The 18,045-nt window shown below is 37.6% G+C and overlaps 1 protein-coding gene across 4 annotated transcripts; it reads right to left on the bottom strand.

Annotated features, from left to right (window-relative positions):
• Nucleotides 1–1,428: 1,428 nt before the first annotated feature.
• LOC139978924 (carbohydrate sulfotransferase 11-like) lies at nucleotides 1,429–13,994 on the bottom strand. 4 transcript variants are annotated; one of them, XM_071989505.1, is made up of 4 exons: nucleotides 13,949–13,994; nucleotides 12,374–12,528; nucleotides 6,737–6,906; nucleotides 1,429–5,882 (listed from the first exon to the last, which is right to left on the bottom strand). In XM_071989505.1, the coding sequence occupies exons 2-4, from the start codon at nucleotides 12,468–12,470 to the stop codon at nucleotides 4,995–4,997; spliced, it is 1,155 nt and encodes a 384-aa protein (XP_071845606.1). In that variant the 5' UTR covers nucleotides 12,471–12,528; nucleotides 13,949–13,994; the 3' UTR covers nucleotides 1,429–4,994. The 4 variants fall into 4 exon arrangements, with proteins under 4 accessions (XP_071845606.1, XP_071845602.1, XP_071845605.1 ...); XM_071989501.1 differs by lacking the exon at nucleotides 13,949–13,994 and adding an exon at nucleotides 13,500–13,942; XM_071989504.1 differs by lacking the exon at nucleotides 13,949–13,994 and adding an exon at nucleotides 13,639–13,942.
• Between the last annotated feature and the right edge of the window lie 4,051 nt (nucleotides 13,995–18,045).

Raw genomic sequence — 18,045 nt, 5'->3', positions numbered from 1 at the left:
GTTGCCACAATTGAAAGAATCAAGTAGTGTTATAACGACAGGCTAGGCATGTGGCTTCAGTGTGCACATTTTGAGTGTGAAAACATTGCTTTGAGTGTTTCAAAATTCTTGATAAAATAGGCCCTAAAATGTTGTCCTTAAACCTCTAATTTCTCAGAACTTCTAGGGGCTTCGACCCCAGTACCCCAACCAGGGCGTTTCCCATGGACCCCACCAGTGGCCCTAAAGCGGGCTCCTGGACCCCTGCCGTAGCTGTGTATATGTATATTTATACATGGACATGGGAGTAGGCTACATATATATTTATGCTAATTTAAATCTCAGTTAAACCAAGACTAGCATTCCTACCTTAAAGGGGAGTGGAGTGGCATAAAGTACCAAGGTGAGTGAAGATATTGCTGTACAATTGAGGAGTCATAAAAAAAAAATTTTTTTTTGAGTACTGCCAAAAAGTTTAGCTTTCACTCTGCAAAGAATTTGTTAATCAATGTTCTGTGAAACTCTGCACACCAAGTCCATAAGAAATACATGTTAGCCTACCACATGTAGTTTAAAACTTAAGGTAGCAGAATAAAGGTAGTTCAAAAAAAATACAGGTCCAAAAATTACAGGCACTCTATTATCAAAATATCTAAACAGTTATGGAGGCAAAATTTGAATGTTTTATGATAGCCCAAGCCATCATATGGTGGGTAGGACATGTCAGTTGAAATCTTCTATCTATGCTCTATCGGCCTTGGAAAGTGTGTAAGTCAACGGGAGCAATTAACTGCGGTGCGGTACCTGTAGCATGAAACTTAAACGATTACTATCTGAGGATGGAATGATTTGGCAGAATTAGATGCATTAGACAGCAACGTGACCAATGTTCCCTTCTCGTTACACAGATCAATTCTCAAGCATTACATTTCAAGAGATCTCTTGTTAAATGGACTACGCTACTCCTTTAAATATCCTGTATCTCTGGCCATCTCTGGCTCTAGTGGGATTACTATACACACTTTTGAAAATTACTCTTGCATTAAGTGATTCCTTGAGTACTCAAAATTGTTTCTTCTGCAAAGACAGATCAGTGTTGTCGAATTTGTGAGTAATTTACCTTATACACCAAGGATACATCCTTGACCGTTGGACTTTTAAGCTGTGGTACTGACCAAATGTCAAGTTAATAACTTAAAGTCGTAAATAACTCATCCATGTCAAAGATGGTATCATCCACACCGAAAATTGTTACTTTGGTTGTCACTAGAAAATAAGAAAGAAAACAGCACAATAAACTATCGACAAATAATTTGGGGAGATGTTAAGGAAAGTCTTTTTGAAATGTGCCCAAAGTATCTTTTTGGGAATATAAAAGTAGAAAAATAAGAAAAGTTACTCATCATGTTAAAAACTAATAACTCTATAGAGAATATTACAAAATAATCATAACTGTTACCTCAGATGATATATTTTGTTTTGTCAACAATTTTTCTCTTACCCACATCATAGTTTTGTTCCTGTTTATTATTTAAAAAATTGAAAGACCACCTGAACCCACCACATCTCTTACAGACACATGTTAACCAAATTTCATCATAATAATCATAATCATAATTATAATAAAACAGTAAAATGATAACCGGAATCAAGAATAGTAAACATAACATAACTCAATCAACATATCTTCACTCTTAGTTTTCTGACAATGTGGCATAAATGTTTATAGTGTCTTGATGTTGTTGTCAATATATATACACAGAAGTACAGTATATCTTGTTATCAAATGTTTCACATGTTGATAAATAAATTTCATCCCACCGATATCTTCTGCCCAGAGTTATCTATTTCTTAGTCTAGATAATGTGATCACTGTTGCTAAGCTAGTTGGTATAATTTTATAATACTTCTGCATCAGAGGGTTATACTAACTGTTCCAGGCCCAACCTGGGTTTGGTTTTAATACAGCTTGATGATGCAATACCTTCTTTTAAACTTTTCAATTGGTTAATACTAACTGTTCCAGGCCCAACCTGGGTTTGGTTTTAATACAGTTTGATGATGCAATACCTTCTTTTGAACTTTTCAATTGGTTAATACTAACTGTTCCAGGCCCAACCTGGGTATGGTTTTAATACAGCTTTCATGATGCAATACCTCCTTTTGAACTTTTCAATTGGTTAATACTTACTGTTCCAGGCCCAACCATGGTTTGGTTTTAATACAGCTTGATGATGCAAAACCTTCTTTTAAACTTTTCAATTGGTTAATACTAACTGTTCCAGGCCCAACCTGGGTTTGGGTTTAATACAGCTTCATGATGTAATACCTTCTTTTGAACTTTTCAATTGGTTAATACTAACTGTTCCAGGCCCAATCTGGGTATGGTTTCAATACAGCTTGATGATACAATACATTCTTTTGAACTTTTCAATTGGTTAATACTAACTGTTCCAGGCCCAACCTGGGTATGGTTTTAATACAGCTTCATGATGCAATACCTTCTTTTGAACTTTTCAATTGGTTACTACTTACTGTTCCAGGCCCAACCTGGGTATGGTTTTAATACAGCTTTCATGATGCAATACCTCCTTTTGAACTTTTCAATTGGTTAATACTTACTGTTCCAGGCCCAACCTGGGTTTGGTTTTAATACAGCTTTCATGATGCAATACCTCCTTTTGAACTTTTCAATTGGTTAATACTTACTGTTCCAGGCCCAACCTGGGTTTGGTTTTAATACAGCTTGATGATGCAATACCTTCTTTTGAACTTTTCAATTGGTTAATACTAACTGTTCCAGGCCCAACCTGGGTATGGTTTTAATACAGCTTGATGATACAATACCTCCTTTTGAACTTTTCAATTGGTTAATACTAACTGTTCCAAGCCCAACCTGGGTATGGTTTTAATACAGCTTGATAATACAATACCTCCTTTTGAACTTTTCAATTGGTTAATACTAACTGTTCCAAGCCCAACCTGGGTTTGGGTTTTAATACAGCTTGATGATGCAATACCTTCTTTTGAACTTTTCAATTGGTTAATACTAACTGTTCTAGGCCCAACCTGGGTTTGGTTTTAATACAACTTGATGATGCAATACCTTCTTTTAAACTTTTCAATTGGTTAATACTAACGGTTCCAGGCCCAACCTGGGTTTGGTTTTAATACAGCTTGATGATGCAATACCTTCTTTTGAACTTTCAATTGGATTTTCAGTGAGTCACAAAAGTATATGAAAAATTAACATATTTTAGTACATGTATGTACGGTACTGAATATATGTATCAGTAGTAACAACATTTGTACACAGGGTTATAGCCACGCCGGCCAGCGGCAGCCGGTGGTAACCGCCACTCACGCCTGCCGGCCGGCATTGGAAGTGAATAAACAGTCCACTGGCCGGCACAAAAAAATAGTAAAATGCTTGTGAAATACAACAAAAGTAACAAATTTATCTTTCCCTTGCCGTAAAACATGATAATAACGTCACCTTTTTCTGTTATTTACCAATTGTAAATCTGAAAAGTAGCAAAAATCACCCTTAAGCGGGCCCCTGGACCCCGGCCGTGAGATGCGAGAGCTTCGCTCGCTACGCTTCGCAAATTTATTTAACCAGCACTCACAATCTCCTAGCTATAACCCTGTTTGTACATAAATAACACAATTATTGGTGACCAATGACAAGCAGATGGTTGGAGGTAGTATTTCTCACTGCATGCGAAATGGATGATTGTGTCTTCCAACTTCAGCAATCCTGCCCATCAGATACATTTTCATAAACACATGTATATACATTCACTATTTGTTCACATCTTTTTGCATCTTAGATATACTATACAATATCAACCAGAAGCAAAGTTTCCTTAATTGTTTTGCTGGTTTGTTTTCCTTTGTTTTTTTATTTTACTATTTAATTGGTTTTTTTTTTCAAATCTGAATCACTAGACTTGTTGCTGATAACAGAGTCTAATGTTAGGGTAAATAATGACAACAAACAAACAAACAAATCCAATACTTTGGCATGGAAACTGCATTGAGAGTTTTATACCAGTGTGTGTCGGGGGGGGGGGGGGGGGACAAGTTTGATACTTATCTCTGATATCAAGGCTCAAGAGGGCAGGGACATGGATGCTGCCCATACATGTGACCAATAAAACCACCGTCAGTAACATTTGAGCAAAACTGCTATCATTTACCACATAAGCAATAAAATGTAAGCATGCCAAAGCCAAAAATCCATTCCTTATTGACCAAACCTCTTAGTTCAGGAAAATATTCATGTTGATACTCTAAACTTACAGACTAGTACATGCACAGACAGCCATGTCAATGCTTAATACTTGCATCAAGTTAAAAATGACATTTTGATACAAGATATTGAATTCTGACTGCGGACATTAACACTATCCAGCTAACTATATAGATCTTCAGTTGTTGTAGTGTTCATCATACAGTACATCATTCATGTATGGCCGATAACCTGTAAAGTTTCCCAAACAAAAATTAATGACAATGCCCACTTTATGAAAACAAATCCACCTCACAATGAATGAGATGAGTAGTACCAAAGTTGAAAACTGCTCCATAATTGGCATAATACACATATAATTTCGTTGAACTGGCCGATGGGTAAACCGTGACACAGAAGGAGGGGGATATATAACAAAATATCGCTCGGACCCAAGACACTCCTTTATAACCTTTGCTAGACTCTATATATGACTTAAATAACTAAGAAATTTTAATAAATTTGATTTCAACCTGATGCTGTCTCATACTTACAATGACAATAACACTTTACCACATAAATAACAAAGACGGTGCATTAGGCATTGCACTTTGGCACATACTGCAAATGTAACTCAACAATTACCTATTTGTCATAAAATATATGTCTTAATGAACCTGAATACTACAAAGTAGGGAAGCAGATCCGTCTGTCTGCAAAATAAAACAAAAATTTCTTTTTTTTAAACAAAAGCTACCACAATGACATAAGTAAGTTGGGATTACCGCTTGCCGAATACCCATGGCCTCATGTTCTCAGGCAAAGTGTAATCGAAAAGCTTAAAATCTAATTCGTATTGTTTGTACAAACCTTTGATGTGTTCGGGGCCTAATTGATCGAAAAAACTATGAAAGACACTTTCGTCGTGACTGACGTTTCTAGTACTCTCCTTGAAATAGACAAGGTGATCCACGTGGGCTCTCTTTAAGATATTGACTGAATCTCGGTGTCCGGTCTCTAATTTACCAATGTAATCAAAGTTTACCCCGCAGGGAAGAACCATGTCATGTATCGGTTTCCAATGACCATCCATCTTAGCTGGCTTGGCGTTAGTCAAATACTTGGCAAACTCTGGGAAGGTGACATCTTTGCCGGTTTTTAGAGACTCTGGATCCGGGTTCTGACGATACGTTTGTATGATTCTTCTCCCAATCCCCTTCTGAAAGGCCCGATTTGGCTGCAAGAATTTGCTTCTGTAACCGGAGAGGGCTCTGGAGAGTGGATCCCGAACAAATAGGAACTTTGTGTAGTTTTTTAGGCGAAACTCAATCTCTTCGGGTTGTAGTTTACTTAGTTTAGGAAGGCTAGGATCATGCGCTCGACTGCCTTTGACATCTTCTACTCTCTTGTACTTCCCCATCAAAACTAGGAAAGCACTCTTCCAATTCGTAGAGGCTATTTTGGACACATAACAATATATCAACCGATGTTCATCGTTGTATATAAATGGCCAGAGCCAGCGCTTATGTTCATGAATTATCCAGGTCATATTTACATTTAGTTGCGGCTGTTTCTTACAAACATTCCACAAAACTTTTTTCCTGGCTGCCTGAACCTCATCCCAAGACATACTTTCTTCTAAATTGGACTTCTCCGGATTGGTCAATGCCTAGCAGATGATTATAAAGAGAAAAATAATTAATTGCAAACCTGTAATTGTTAGATCCCTTTCAATATAGAGAGACGAATGGTTACAATATATTAATAGACTAACAGTAAGGACGATAACAAATATATCCAGAAATAACTCCAGCAGCATGATGGGAATTGGAACTGGATGGAAAATCAAACCAATGAAACCATCATCTTAGCGACAAACTCAGAACACACATACACAACGACTAAACAGGCATGTACAGCAATTTTTTATTTCAATGTCAAGAAGTAACACAAACGTTCATTTTTCTCTTCTGCTCGGAAGTGGGGGTGAGGGAGAGCATCGGATGCATCAATACTTTGTTTTAATTTGGCAAATTCATTTTCATGGATAAAGAGGTGGGAGAGGGGAATGCTTGATCAACATGCCCTTCCCATTTGCTATATACCAAGGAGGCAACCCTTAGGTATGAGTTAATGGTTTGTGCACCTTATGTTTTGATTCCAATTATTTACTGATCCGGGTGGTTCTTTATATCAAATTCAGATTGCATTATATCTAAATATATATAAATGAAAAGATATTTTGGTAGAAAAGCTGAAATAAAGCAAAAGTAGTGGTAGGCCTATGATCGACCAGGACAGAGTCACTGGCCCCAGTGCTGGTGTTCTATTCACCAACCTGCACATTATCTCTAACAGTGTGCATATTAGTCATTTTTGGATAGTTTGCTACATTTTTTGGGACAAACTAAAGTTGCTCTTTGGCAAATAAAAATTTAAAATCTTTAAAAAGTTTACCTTGCCGATAGTAATTAAACACTTATAAGTGTGACACTTTAGGCAATTTGTGATGTTTGCACTTACTCTATTTGGCATTGATTTATCAGCCACCACTGCTATGTCATCAGCGACAGCAGCTAAACCTTGTTCATGCTCATCATCAATGGTGCTTCCTGCATCGCTCATGGCTGTTTCATCATCTCCACCCTCTGCCCTATTAGCCACCTCAGCATCATTCCCTTCCTCCTTCAAGACTAAACAAACAAAACAAGTTAATTCAGTTATGGAATGAGTATGATCATATGAAATGAGATACTTAAACTGCATAGCAGGGTTTCCCTAACTTTATCCCTTCACGAACCCCATGTGGATGTCAGAGTTGTCCACGATTCCACGAACCCCAAACTTTTTGAGACACGGTCTGGGTCATTATTATACTAATAATACGCATAACAGTTCTTCGTAAAAGATCAGGTTCATTATCTTCACGATGTACTGTCATGCATACACCAACTTCATCAAATCCATGCGGAATGTGTCTTTTTCATAATTCAGTTATTTATCACATGGACGGTACGGTACTACTACTGTATGGCAACATATGCGTATGGAACGCGAAAAGAGTTTGTCGATAGGTACGACTTTTGTACATTACTAAATTATATGGTATATATATCTGATTTTAGTTCGACAAAAAGTACTCTAGTTTTGCCTTTCAGAAACGTCTCACGAACCCCCTGGGATGGACTCACACACCCCTTGGGGGTTCATGCACCCCAGTTAGGGAACCCCTGCTGTATAGTATGGCAACTAGTCTACACCAACATCAAGTCAGATTGCATACAAAAAGGCATACTTGCCACTCGCCAGTGATTCTATGAGTTTGAAGGTACCAGGTACTTGACCAAAGTAGAATAAGAAACCAACAATTTGTTGCAGATTTAACTACGTAATACACTACAAGCTATATTATATTCTGATGTGGCAGTTTATACATATAGTCTTCTAATCTTCTATAAGAAAATTGGGAGCACTTTTTGGTTCAGGTCACTTATTCCATGTGTGTAAAACTCAAAATGTTTTCAAACAGAAAGCCAGCTGGCTTAGTGATTCCTTGCCTTTAAAGATCATATATTGAATCAAATGACTGATAGAGCAACTGAAGAAAATGTGTCCTAAAGTCAAGTACCAGAACATCAGAAAAGAGTTTCAGATAACTGCAAAGGTACTACCCTTCTGAAAGTTCATGACAGCATTAGTGAAGTGGAACATTCTCACAAGTACTTAAAAGAGCAATGTCTCCATTAAAATATATTGTAGATGATAATACAACCAATAACCTAAAGAATCATATGGATTAATCAATCAGTCACCATCATTGATCAATCAGCCACCATCTGCATCTCCGCACTGAGACAGGTCATAATGTTACAATATTATTATTTAACATGTTTGCTATATGAAAAGTCCTCCACGAAATTGAAACTTGTTGTCCCTAAGGCTAGACGAGTATTTATATTCATAAAAGTAATGATCAATACACACACTAACATCACACTTTATGTCATTCATGTATGCACAAGAAATGGTGATTGTAATAAACTACTGTACTGAACATGTCTTGATATCTAGAGTGAAGCAGGACATGTTTGTATTACAGAGAGTATTTTGTAGACATCGAGTCCTTCCCCTTAACTCAAGTTCACCTTTACAATCACTTACTGTAGCTGGTACCACAGGTAGGAAGTCCTACATCACATTCCCCAGAGATATTACTAATCCATTCAGTTACTAGCCCAAATAGCACATCATAGTCCTTCCACTTTTAAGACCTTCTAGAGTTACTCTACAAGTGAAACCTTAAACCTCTGTCTGTGCATCTCATATCTGTATATACCAAGAAAGTAACCATGACTATGATGCCATGTGTGATGTCATAGTGTTGTCATTTGTTAGTACAGTAGCTTACTGTAACCTCTGTTAAGGGCATTGAAGACTTGCCCCAAACAATTGTCACCCGATATAACCATATGACCAAATAACCACGGTGAACTACAGTAGTCAACAGACAGAAACATAGATGCATTGCCATGGCAACATCTGCCAATTGAGCAAGCAATTCTGCTGAAAACCAGGGCCATAAGCTACAGTAGGACAAATTTGGGGGTTTTTCCTTTCCAAATTAGTTCTGACCAGCAAAACTGTGCATTTATTACCATTAACTAAATTGTCAAAACTGATAGAAATTTGTTTTGTTCTTTTGTAAGACCATCATACATGTCATCATATTTGATGGAGTATGCTAACTTTACCATGCAGTTGCTAAAACACTGCATACAGTATCCACATGGAATTTATGCACAAGTGCAGTATTTGTAGAGACACAAAACATGTATGCTTCAGCTGATAATAATGAGAGCAAAACAAACACAAATTGAAGCATTGAAACGTCAAACAGCCGCGCATGAAATCGATCATTGTAATATTTCTATTCAAAAAGTCATTGTACAAACAGAGCTGGGAGGACAAAAGATACATTAACTCAGGTTCAGTTGAACTATTTAGTAAAGAATCATTTGAACCATGTGAGGAAAATTACTAGATATGTTACACTGTTGGAGGGGAAACAAAGAGCAGGGTAGATCAGATATGGTAGGTCAGTGTTAAAGGTTTCCAGGTTAATCAAGACAATGTACAGTACAGCCAGTGTAAACTTGTTTTAAAGACACAGGTAAGTTAGGCGGTGAAGAAAATAATGTTTGACTATACAATAATGTGTTGGTATTGCTACATATGTACCTTCAAGCTACAATACATCAAAAGTATTTACATATTTGTCTGCCTTTCCCATCACAAAATTGGCTATTTACTTCATCAGTATTGGCGTAAAATTTGAGCTACAGTAGCAAAAAATATAAGTTCACAAAAGTAATTTCTGGGAGGATCTGACCCTCCAAATTAGTTCCAAGATATTCGGCAACGTTCAGTTAGACGATGAAATCTTTCAGCAAGTCGGAATGTTAAAAGCAGTAAAATGCTTGTTGAAGTGGTCGCATGAGTGACCTTTATGCTTTTCTATAGCACGCTGCGCCAATAACTTATGACCTTCAAGCTTCTTATAGCCACATACAGTACTATTGTTGTAGTATCATTTGTGACGTAATATTAAGCATAGAATTTCAGTCTTCATTGCTAAAATCATTAATCAATATATCAAGTGTGAACCATACACTGAAACGTGGAAATAAATGCAGCATAATGAGGACTATATTTCTGTGACATTTCAAGATCACTGTAGATAAAGAGATGGCTGTCTGAGCACTAACATAGCAAACTAACCCGCCATGCTGCAATTACAGGACAACCTTAATCTATCTATCTGGTGTTTTGTGTTTTCACAGTGTTAGAAAGACAGTTATTTGGTATGTTAACCGAGAAAGTGAATTCAGCTTCAGTGTAAAGTACAGTACTCACACTGGTTCAACTATAGTTAGTGATAGTGGTAATTACATTACAATATACAAATGTTTACTTTGTGGGTGTATCATTTACTAAAAGATTAGAGATTCTCATCTCGACAAAACATTTCTACCTTCAGGAGACTACATTTTGTAAAAGCTTCGGGAAAAAAGCATAAAAGCTTTGTACATAAACTTTAGACATTGATAATGTATGTATAACTCTGATACTGTATCGGAGGAAAGCTATACCGTATGCAAACCTATACAAATGTTTACTTTGTGAGTGCATCATTAACTAAAAGATTAACTAAACATTAACTAAAACATTTCTACCTTCAGGAGACTATATTTTTTAAAACCTTCCGGAAAAAAAGCACAAAACATTTGTACATAAACTTCAGACATTGAACATGTATGTCTTACTCTGATACTGTATCAGAGGAAAGCTATACCGTACGTATGCAAACCTACTGTATAACAAACCAGACTGATTTTATTTGATTTTGAATCAACTTGCTTTTCAGCAGTGCTACATCATAGACAATGATGTTGTACGATGACAACAGTTTCTTTTATGCATTTCTCAATTTCGGTCTCTAGCATGTTACGAAAGCTAGGACAAAGTATTTTTGCCTTTATTTTTTTTATGTTGTAATTACATCAAACTAAGCCCAAACTTCTTGTTCTGATATATTCAAATTCTTATTTATCTCTTCTCCTATACATTAATGCACATTTCAAGGCTGCATCAGCTTCATGCAGTAATGAGTATGGTTCTTGGGACTTTTTCAGACAATCCCTATCCACAGGGAATCTGGTGGTACTATACTAGTCCGGAACATGCTATTCGATACTGCAAACCTTACATATGCTGGTATTCTAACAGCTAAGCTTGAAAATTTGCAATATACTTCTCCTGAATCATACGCAATTACATAGGCTGCGCATACAATATAAATGGTGTTAATCTGAGTACAGGCCGACTAGACACATTAGTTTAGGTATATACAGTATATAAATACAGTAAACTGGGAGAATGTAAAATCATTCCAATTAAATGTTGTTGCATGTTCCTCTATTAAACCATATTTTTTAATGTTTTGTTGAAGCAGCTGTTTGATTGGTTGCCAATTACTCCACACCTACCAAGTGTTAGTAAAAAGTAAAATTACAAATTGATTTTTCATATCAAATGAAAGTTAATTAGTCTTAAAGTAATTAAAGAGCTTGATACAATCCTCAATTTTGTCACCTGGACATTTGCATAGAAACATCCCAAACACAGTTACTGTAATAACTACAAGAATTTTTTTTAAATTTTGGAAACCACTTTCTGAAATGAAACTTGGCTAGTCAAAATTATCAGTTTATCACCTATATTTATATGAAATTTCCATATAAAACAGCATGGAAAATGTTATTAAAAGCAAATCATAGCATCTGTTTCAACACCATCATTATACCTTTGACAGTTCCACAGTATCAGTAATAATGGTAATATCAACTATCCATACAAAGAAACCAACTTACCTGAAATTAAGTAAAAAGAATCTTCTCAGGGTGGTATGTATCTCTGTATTCTATCACTTATATGTATTGCAGTTTAGAATGTGTATATTTGCTGTGTACTCTATCACTTATGCAAAATACTTAAGCTTAAACTGCGTAGACTCTGTGTATTCTATCACTTGTGCAATGTACTACAGTTTAATCTGCTAAGAAGATGATGCAAGTGTTCTTTCAAATTCAGCATGGAATGTTAGTTTACAGTCCTATCGACTCTCAAACTAAACTTAAAGGAATTTCCGGTGGTAGAGACTCAAATGTTTAAATGTTTCAAATTCACTGTTGTGTATCATAGCGTGTGAATTATGTTTGGTTGCATAGATTTATGTTAAAAAAACTTACTTTACATAGATTTTCTACCTACACCTGTTACATTATGACTGTACACCTGATTGCATAGAGTTATTTATTTCTTTACAACAAGCTCTACAAAACTAGTGCAACTTTCTTCTTACAAATTAAAATTTTGTTTTTCCATATTTTGTAAATCACAAGTTTCTAAACACTCAATGTGGATGTGACAAGAATGGAACCGAAACTGAATTTTGGGTAAAGTTGTTAACTTCAATGGCCGGACTACCTCTTTCTGACCATGTTGATGCAGCAGCATGATGGTTAAATCTACCACATTATTTAAGTTAACCTTATAACCACATGATTTAACCAATTAAGATGGTCCTGTCAATTCTCTTACCACTTGCTACTTTGGATCGTCTAAGAAGGAGACCACATGCCAGGAGATAAAGACCAATGACCAGCAGAAACACTTTACGAGCTGTGATTAACCTCATGATGGGCTTATTGCACTGTTGTAACAATTACAGGATCTGAGCAAGTTGATCATGTTCCCTGCAATCATGAACAAAATGAGACATCAAGTAAATATGTGACTGGCTACAAACAAAGAACATATATAGTACTGTACATGACTGTGAGCACAAATGGCATACTTAATTCTGATCTATTATTTTTTAAATTTTTTAAATTAATTAGATCTTCACACTCCTGGAACTTTGGTCCAATGGAAATTAAAATAATACAAATTATATATACATAACTTTTTTATTATGCTAAGTTTTGCTGTCATACCTATAGTTATTTTTGCCTCAAAATTCATACAAACTTGTATATCAATTAATATGTCTTCCACCAATACCAGCATTCTCAAAGAGCTTAACCAAAACAAAAGGAATGTTTACATAATTTCGAACAATTACATAACAACAAAGGGGTAGGAGTGCGGGGAGAATGTCCAAAATACCTGTACAGAATCTACTCATCTGTATAATCTGTATAAGGAAACTCAACATATGGAGCTCTACTCTTATGAACAATTGAGAAGAATTATTTTTGTGAATTTCAATGCCTTAATTATTGACCTCACATGACCTTGAAATGGACGTGACATCACATTTCAGAAATTGTCTAATATTGAAATTGTTCATGACACTATCACATAGACCAATAATTTTGGTATGGTTTGTGTCTCCTCTCTGCAAGTAATTAGTATTGAATTTTTGAGCATACACTAGAGAATACAGATCGTGCACATTAATTTTAACTACAAATCCATGGGCTAAACTGGGTTTGAAGCTTAATATAAGTTGTCTAACGTTTCTTTTTAATGTACCCCGTATGTAAGAATACAATACAGCAGTGTAGTAATTAGGCTACCTGAGAACCTGACCTAGTCTAATCTGATAAAACAAGACCCTATACTATGTCTATCTTGGTATAACTTGTTAGCCTAGGCCTGTTTCCTGTTAGAACTGCAACAAGACGAATTTCCACTGCAATTGCTTAACGTATCTCTTGTTTACCTTACATCCATAACGCTGTTGGATCGAGCATGACGAGGATCAATCCATTACCCATTTTCTGTAATCAGCTTAAAGTCAAGCTTGGTCAAAGACCAATGTGACTGTGTTTACACTGTTGCCCAGTCTGATACCAACTTACATTCCACGTAGCATGCAAGTCTGCATGTAATTTGCACTGACCTAATAATACCGTGTCAGTCTGTTAGATTGTACTTGTACTTGTAAGTTGTTGTAGTCGGGAATGTTGGCTTCTAACAATCGATCCCCTATTTCCTCGCGATATCACGCATGGCTAACTTTTACACCAAATGAACTTGCCATGAACAAACTAGTAGACCGTTCTAAGAAATCAGCGGTTCTGCTAAAGCACACTGTGTCGGACTACAAATTGACCGAAGTGAAGGTTAACCGTTGAGAAAAGTACTTGCACGGAATTAATAAATACGTACCGTCGTAACCATTCTCAACCACGTCTCATACAAACTTTACAATTGGCTTTTATACAATGCGTAAGAACGTGGGTCAATAGGATTCCTATAGTAATAAGTGAACGATTGATTGAGGGCATACTTCATCCATGTTTGTGTAGAGACCCTATTGTAGGAGGGTCTCTAATGTTGTGAATACTGATGGTGGATGAGTGGCCAGACGATGTCTGATGGTTTATATAGTTGCAGGATGGCTTTGCTGCTTTAGAACCTCCGTAGTTTCGCAAATAAATGTACGCAAGAGGAAAAGAAGAAGAAAAAGAAAACAAAGATCCCTAAATAAATTTGCTGAAAACACCGGTGACGGTACAGGAGGTGGATTTAGTGACCACTCCATGTATAGACTAACCCTTTTCCGATTATTATCCTCAAGAAAGGAAACTTGGTCAGGTATAAAAAATTACACAGTGACTGGGTTGGCGAAGATTTCAGTATTACGAAACCGAACCAACAATTAACAGAACCATCGGTAGTATGGATTGTTTTGTGACGGTCAAATGACCGAGACATCGGTGAACAGTGCCCTTGATTCCCGTAGTAGTCGATCCAACTTTTAGCTTTCAAATTGTTACCAGGGTTTTAAATTTAGTATAAATCCCCCTAAACTTTGAGACTTAAATTGTTCTAACTGAGATAATATTGAGACGTTGAGATAACATCGAAGAGTTTGAGTCAATTAACATTGTCGCTTAAATAATTTGCAGTATGATACAGATAACAGGGGCGGATCCAGGATTTTGAGAAAGGGGGGGCCGACATCCCGATGATAGCACTTTAGTGATCTGCGTCCTGGGGGAGGAGCCTAGGGGGAGGGGTCTAGGGGGAGGGGTTGTCCCCCTCCCCCTTGGAAATTTTGGGTTAATTGTGAGTGCTTAGATGCAAAATGGTGAAACATTTCGCTAAAAACTAGAAAAACCAGAAACGTTGCAGACACGATTTTTTGTGCACATGTTTTTTCTCGATAGACACATATTTAACAACGCTCAACAGTGCATGTACAATGGATACACTATTATTGCGTCGATTCGTTTTTTCTTTTGCACCAAAATCATGACACCATCAGATTCACCCCAAGAAAAAACATAAAACAAGATATATTCAATGAGATAATTATGATATACTTATTAATGAAAGGGGGGTGTAGGCGGTTTTACACTATCTAACGCAACGTAGTCGCCAAGAACCTGAAGTATTTTTAAGGGAGGGCCCGATAATAAGCGGAAACGGATCACCGACCGAAAAAATATCGGAATTTGTGGACTATTTCTTGCTTCCTATTGTATTAAAACAAAGCACCTATGTGAAAGACACAAATCACATTCTGAAAATTGTGGAAGCCACCCGTTACCAAAATCAGTAGTACTTGCTACACTCGATGTCGTCGCCATGTATACCAATACTCCCCAAGAGGAGGCATTAGATATATGTCAAGAAGTCTATGAAAAGGCGGAAACAAGCGAATATGGAATAAATAAAATATCTTCCATATCCATGCGCAAACTAATTGAACTTATTTTAACAAGAAACTGTTTCGAGTTCAATAACCAATTCTATCTACAAAAGATCGGTTGCGCCATGGGTAGCCAAGCCTCTCCGGAAATCTGTGATATCGTCATTCATAGACTGGAAAACCAGATTTTACCGACAGATAATAAAATCTTAAAATGGCTCCGCTATAGAGATGAAATTCTATTGCTTTACGACGGTTCACCTCAGGAACTTGAACAACTAGTAAACAGGTTGAATGAAATTCACCGCTTCTTAAAGTTTACGGTAGAAATACACACCGAGGTAACATACCTAGATTTCAAAATCTTCAAAGGTCCAAGGTTTGAAACCAATAGGTTATTAGACACCAAAGTCTACACCAAACCCACGGAAACCTTCCAATACCTCGACAGAAACTCTGCACACCCACTTGCCACTTTTAAAGGCTTCATTAAAGGGGAAGTCTTACGATACGCACCATGGGCGTCAGCAGGTTTCAGAAAGTGAGGGGGACACTATACTATCTAAGCGGAGCGCCACCATTGGTTGGCGCGTAGCGTAGCAGGAAATTTTGGGTACATAAGACCCCCTAGATCGCAGGAGACGGCCTTCCTGAGTCGTTTTTAGTTACATCAGAACCAGATCTGTGAGGAGAAATTTTGTCTCACAAAAATAAATTCCGACAGAAAGTACTGGTAGAAAGATGCCGTTCTGACACCAAGGGAGACGAATTACACAGCGTCCATCTCAAACGAAATATTGAAAAAGTGGCGCCGTCACCTCCGGGATGGGTGGAGTGGTATATATAATACATGCATGTAGGTGCGAGACGTCAGTTGTTATGTGCCCAGGTACTTTAATAATAATAATCAGAAAAAGGCACCGCGCGCAGAGCGTGTGTAGCGCCTAGCCGGCACTCAACAATAAAGATCTACCATATCCGGCGAATACATGTAGCCTTAATTACTTAACCCCTACACCCCTATTCGTCCGTCCAGTCCAAGGGACTGGAGGTAGTGATATTAACATAGTAACTCATCACCATCTACCTGTATGGCTTACCTAATCCCTTGGAACCCATACAAACAACATGTGTGCAAGATTCAATACACTTTCGAATGGTCTCCCCCCCCCCCCCCCGAACGAATTAAATGGGCAGATTTAGGATATTGGGAGAATGGGAGATAAATGACGGTGCAAGTAATAGATAGCAGGGGCCCAGGGAGTCCAGATTTCTTGACCTTAAATAGAAAATCGCGCATATGCATGTGATTTTTTTTTAATAACTATACTCTGAAAAGTGGGTGGGACAAATGATATGATATCCCCTCCACTTTTGAAAGTGGGGGGGGGGGGGACATGTCCCCCCCCCGTCCCCCACCTGTTGACGCCCATGATACGCACGTATGTAACAATGAGACTGATTTCTTACAGAAAAAGAATGCGTTCACAGAGAAACTGTTACTCCGTAAATACAAGAAAGAGGAAATTGCCTCAGCCACGAAAGGCATAAAATTTGAAAACCGTGGGCAATACCTCACTACCAAACCTAAACAAAAGGAACCACCAATGGTGTTCAAGCTTACCTATACACCCCATATCAAAACCACGCATTTGAAAAATGAACTTTTGAAACATTGGCACTTAATCTCGCAACACGCGGACAGGGGCGTAGCGAAGTTTGTTGTTGTGGGGGGGGGGGTGGAGGAACTGATTTGCCGACGGATCTGGAAGATGTGACTGAATTGGGGGAGGGGTCTAAGGGGAGGGGGTGTCCCCCTCCCCTTTGGAAAATTTTTAGTTTTGAAACGTCCCTAGATGCAATCTGGTGCATATTTTAAGTCAAATTTGGCACCGTAGAATTTCCATTTCGATATTATTTTTATGGCAGTCGGCAGAAGAATTAATTGGGACCAATTATCGAACTGTGTTTTCTCTTTCACCGATCGCTGAAATAGTGAAACTTCGTGATGAAAATGTTCAGAAAACTTTCCGGTAATGAGAAATAACAACATTCATTGATATACAAGCGAGAAACGTTAAAAATTGTGTACAATTCGTGAGCCGTGTCCTTAAGTTTTCCATGGAGAACGAATGACATCTGCGATGACGTCATTCTGAACAGAGGATAATAACAACACGTCACACGATAGCACGACTCACGGGCTGCGGCCTAAACGGAAGCCTTTAATTCCATTTCTTTCACTGAGTTGCCGGCGATTCTGGCACTCGTCTAGCTGAGCCTGGCTACAGTAGCTATACTGACGGCCGTGACATTATCAGTTATTTGCCGAGAGGTTTTTAACTTGCAGTCGTCGGGTGATTGGATTGGTGAATGAGTTTATCAGATGAAGAACTGGAAAATCGAAATAACCGATAAAGAAGCTCCCGTTCTCCTTTTCTCTATTCAGCTTTCCTTCTTTCTTCCCCTTCCGCTCTCTTCACCTTTTCTCCTTTTGCCGACAGACCCAAAATTTGCCGACAGCGACCCACCCCCCCCCCCCGCTCGGTACGCTCCTGCAAGCGCCGATTATCCAAACTGTTTCCAAAAAAAAAAGATTCTAGCCTAC

This window comes from Apostichopus japonicus, chromosome 13 (assembly GCF_037975245.1).
Source record: "Apostichopus japonicus isolate 1M-3 chromosome 13, ASM3797524v1, whole genome shotgun sequence".
NCBI lineage: Eukaryota > Metazoa > Echinodermata > Holothuroidea > Aspidochirotida > Stichopodidae > Apostichopus > Apostichopus japonicus.
Note: the sequence above shows the minus strand (reverse complement) of the source record. Positions and strands in the feature narration are given on the sequence as shown.

Coding starts and splice junctions, on each gene's coding strand:
- LOC139978924 (XM_071989505.1), bottom strand. CDS start 12,470: ATGAGGTTAATCACAGCTCGTAAAGTGTTTCTGCTGGTCATTGGTCTT. Junction 6,907..12,373: donor ACGATCCAAAGTAGCAAGTG/GTAAGAGAATTG, acceptor TTGTTTGTTTAG/TCTTGAAGGAGGAAGGGAAT. Junction 5,883..6,736: donor ATAAATCAATGCCAAATAGA/GTAAGTGCAAAC, acceptor ATCATCTGCTAG/GCATTGACCAATCCGGAGAA.